Source organism: Cebus imitator, unplaced genomic scaffold (assembly GCF_001604975.1).
Source record: "Cebus imitator isolate Cc_AM_T3 unplaced genomic scaffold, Cebus_imitator-1.0 Scaffold140, whole genome shotgun sequence".
Classification (NCBI taxonomy): Eukaryota; Metazoa; Chordata; class Mammalia; order Primates; family Cebidae; genus Cebus; species Cebus imitator.
Window position 1 is genome coordinate 1,168,760 of NW_016107455.1, and position 4,268 is coordinate 1,173,027.

General features: G+C 41.8%; 1 protein-coding gene across 1 annotated transcript in view; it reads left to right on the forward strand.

The window, feature by feature from the left end:
- Positions 1 to 4,268, forward strand: part of TAOK1 (TAO kinase 1) — a 180,549-nt gene that overhangs the window by 127,485 nt on the left and 48,796 nt on the right. The window contains exon 13 of the mRNA XM_037743274.1: positions 2,262 to 2,396. Within this exon, the coding sequence (XP_037599202.1) occupies positions 2,262 to 2,396 (135 nt within the window). The remainder of the gene's footprint in view (positions 1 to 2,261; positions 2,397 to 4,268) is intronic.

The following is a 4,268-nucleotide window of genomic DNA, read 5'->3' on the forward strand; positions in this document are numbered from 1 at the left end:
GCTCACTGCAACCTCCATCTCTCAGGTTCAAGTGATCCTCCTGGCTCAGTCTCGCAGGTAGCTGGAATTATAGGCACACACCACCCTGCCTGGCTAATTTTTGTGTTCTTAGTAGAGATAAGGTTTCACCCTGTTGGCCAGGCTGGTCTTGAACTCCTGACTTCAAGTGATCGCCCACCTCAGCCTCCCAAAGTGCTGGGATTACAGGTGTGAGCCACCGCGCCAAGATGTTTATATCTTAAAAATAAAGCTGAATGTAATGGTAGAAAGTGTGGATTCTGGGTTGAGGAAATGTGGCTGTTTACAGCATTATTCTTTACCTTTTTGAGTATAAAATTTTTGATTTTCTGGAAAATATTGGAAAGTCAGGTAACTCCTTTTAACAATTAATAGGAATGCTAAGGCTGGGAGTGGAGACCCACCCTTGTAATTCCAGCACTTTGGGAAGCTGAGGTGGGCAGATTGATTGAGACTGGAGTTGGAGGCCAGCCTGGGCAACGTGGTGAAACCCTGTCTCTACAAAAAATTTAAAAATTAGCTCAGCATGGTGGTGCATGCTTCTAATCCCAGCTACTAAGGAGGCTAAGGTGGGAGGATCACTTGAATCCAGGAGTTAGATGTTGCAGTGAGCCAAGATTGTACTACTGCACCTCACCCTAGGTGACAGAGTCAGACTATATCTCAAAAAACAAACAAACAAAAATAGGAATGCTTCCTTTTTCACTTCACTGCTTGCATTATTATCTAAAAGTAGTAGGTAATCCCATCACTTTGGCAGGCCAAGGTGGGTGGATCACAAGGTCAAGAGATCGAGACCATCCTGACCAACATGGTGAAACCCCGTCTCTACTAAAAAATACAAAAGTTAGCCGGGCGTGGTGGTGTGCACTTGTTGTCCCAGCTGCTTGGGAGGCTGAGGCAGAAGAATCACTTGAACCAGGAAGCAGAGGTTGCAGTGAGCCCAGATCCCACCACTACACTCAGCCTGGTGACAGAACGAGACTCCACCTCAAAAAAAAAAAAAAAAAAGATTGCCAGGTTTGGCCTATGCATACTGTGGCCCCAGCTACTGAAGAGGCTGAGTACTGGAGTCCCAGTGAGTAGTGGAGAATCAGTTGAGCCTTGGAGATCAAGACTGCAGTGAGCCTTGATCCTACCACTGCACTGCAGTCTGGACAACAAAATGAGGCCCAATCTCGAAAAAAAAGTTTATTCCCATAATTAATTGGTTGCTACTTAACTAATGTTCCTTCTCTTCAGCTAACAAATTGAGTTCAAGGAAAGATATCAGTCCTTAAGTTTTTCACAACTGTTTTTGTTTTTGCTTATTTTGGACAGATGGCAGAAGTATCATAAAGGTAGCTCCATTGCTTCCAAAACCAAAGAGCCTTTCAGCAATTTATTTTCTACTACTGCTGTTTAAAACATTGACTATATTGGCTACATGTTTCACCATCTTTGTTTTCAACTTACATTAAAGCTTTTCAATTTTGCATGTAATCTAGTCATGTGCCAGGCACAGTAATCCCAACACTTTGGGAGGCCAAGGCAGGCAGATCACTGGAACCAAGTAGTTCAAGACCATCCTGGGCAACATGGCAAAATGCCATCTCTACAAAAAATAAAAAAGTTAGCTGGGCATAGTAGTGCATGCCTGTGGTCCCAGCTACCTGGGAGGCTAAGGCAGAAGGGTCACTTGAGCCCAGAAAGTTGAGGATGTGGTGAGCTAATCAGTCAATCTAGTCACGTGCATTTCCTTCTCTTGAGTCTGTGTACTATTTTATACACTGTACAAAAAATTTCTTCAAATTCTAATTGTATTGAAAATAAAGCTCAGTGCATTGACTTGCACTTGTAATCTTAGCACTTTGGAAGGCCAAGGAGGGAAGATTGCTTGAGCCCAGGAGTACTAGACCAGCCTAGGTAACACAGGGAGATCTCATTTCTAAAAACGTAAAATTAGCCTGGCCTGGTGGCCCGTGCCTATAATTCCAGCTACTCAGAAGTCTGAGGTGGGCAGATCGTTTGCGCCTGGGTGGTTGAAGCTACAGTGAGCTGTGGTCACACCACTATACTCCAATCTGGGTGACACAGTAAGATCCTGTTTCTGAAAGAAAAGAAAATCAGCATTTCTACTTTTTTTTGCTTTTTAGAATTATGTCTTTGAGTTTTATTGATCAAGTTGTCTTTAAACTTTAATTTCCATAAAGGTTCAAACAAACTTTTCACCTTACATAGTATTGTCTCTTTTTTTTGCCTAGGAGGAAGAAAATTACAGAGAAGAAGGAGATCCTAGAACAAGAACATCAGATCCACAGTCTCCACCCCAAGTATCTCGTCACAAATCGCACTATCGTAATCGAGAACACTTTGCTACTATACGGACAGCATCACTGGTATGTACTTCCCCAAATTAGAGATAATATATTTTTCATGTGGGACCTTGGCAACACAGACTCAAGTGTCTTGTTTTTTGCATTTGGGTTTTATTTTGCAAAATATTCATTCAATATTTAAGTGCCTATTATGAGAAAGATGTTATACAAAGAAATCTGAGAAATGTTAAACTAATAATGTCTTCATGACATGTGTACAAAAAACTAGTATGTTAGAGTATCTTAAATACTTAAGATAACTACAAGGTACAAGGTACTAAACAAATTCAGATAACTTTTGATTAGGAGCATAAATGAAGTATTTATGAAATAAATAGTTTGAGTATTTAAAATTAGTAGGATTTAGGCATAGCAGGGAGAGGAGAAATGAATAGTATTTCCGTATAAGAAGAATGGACAATAAGGAAATATGTTGTGTGAGGCTAACCAGAAAGAGAAAGAGGAGAATATCGGAAATGGCAAGCAATACAATTTGGTGTACTCTAAATGTCATTCTGATTTTCCAAATAATAAATACGGATTATTTGTTCATTACCAGGATGCCATAATGGGGTACTTAAAATCCTAATCAGATAAGTAAGACCAAAGCATGATTAAAGATACAACAAAATTGAAAGGCTGGGTGTGGTCCTATCACTTGAGCTCACAAGTTTGAGACCAGCCTGGACAATATGATGAAACCCCATCTCTACAAAAAATAAAAAATTCCAGCCAGGTGTGGTAGCTTATATCTGTAATCTCAGCACTTTGGGAGGCAGAAGTAGGTGGATCACCTTAGGTCAGGAGTTCAAGACCAGCCTGACCAACATGGCAAAACCCCATCTCTGCTAAAAATAGAAAAATTAGCTGGGCATGGTGGTGTGCACCTGTAATCCCAGTTTTTCAGGAGGCTGAGGCTGGAGAATTGCTTGAACCCGGTGGAGGTTGCAAGGAGCTGAGATTGTGCCACTGTACTCCAGCCTTGGCGACAGAGGAAGACCCCCATCTCAAAAAAAAAAAAAAAAAAAAATTCAGCTGGGTGTGGTGGCATGTGTCTGTAGTCCCATATACTTGGGAGACTGAATCAGGATTGATTGAGCCCAAGTGATGGAGCTTGCCATGAGCCACGATCACGCCACTGCACTCCAGCCTGGGTGACAGAGCCAGACCTTGTCATAAAAAAGAAAAGAGGCCAGGCGTGGTGGCCTACACCTGTAATCCCCGCACTTTGGGAGGCTGAGGTGAGTGGATCACCTGAGGTCAGGTTTCGAGACCAACCTGGCCAACATGGTGAAACCCCATCTTTACTAAGAATACAAAAATTAGCTAGGCATGGTGGCAGGCACCTGTAATCCCTGGGAGGTAGAAGTTGCAGTAAGCTGAGATAGCACCATTACACTCCAGCCTGGGTGACAGAGTAAGACTCTGTATCAAAAAAAAAAAAAAAAAGGAAATATAATGGGAAAAAAAAGATATGAGAGCTATCTGATTTCTTAACTATGTAATAAGCAGATGTTATAAATCCTATGCTGTAGTTCATGAATCTATATGACATATGGGGTCAGGAACCTAGTATCCTACCATAAGTCAGGTTATTCCCACTCTTCTGCAGCATTTCTCCAACATGTAAATAACACTTTGAACAGAGCAAGTGGTAAAGATTGCTTAATTTTTACATGACTGTTTTGATAAATATGTAGAGAAGGACCAGCTCAAAAGAAAACCTCTTGGTAAGTCACTTTGGGGAGGCCGAGGCAGGCAGATCACAAGGTCAGGAGTTCAAGATTAGCCTGGCCAATATGGTGAAACCCCGTCTCTACTAAAAATACAAAAAAATTTGCTGGGCATGGTGGCGGGTGCCTGTAATCGCAGCTACTTGCGAGGCTGAGGTAG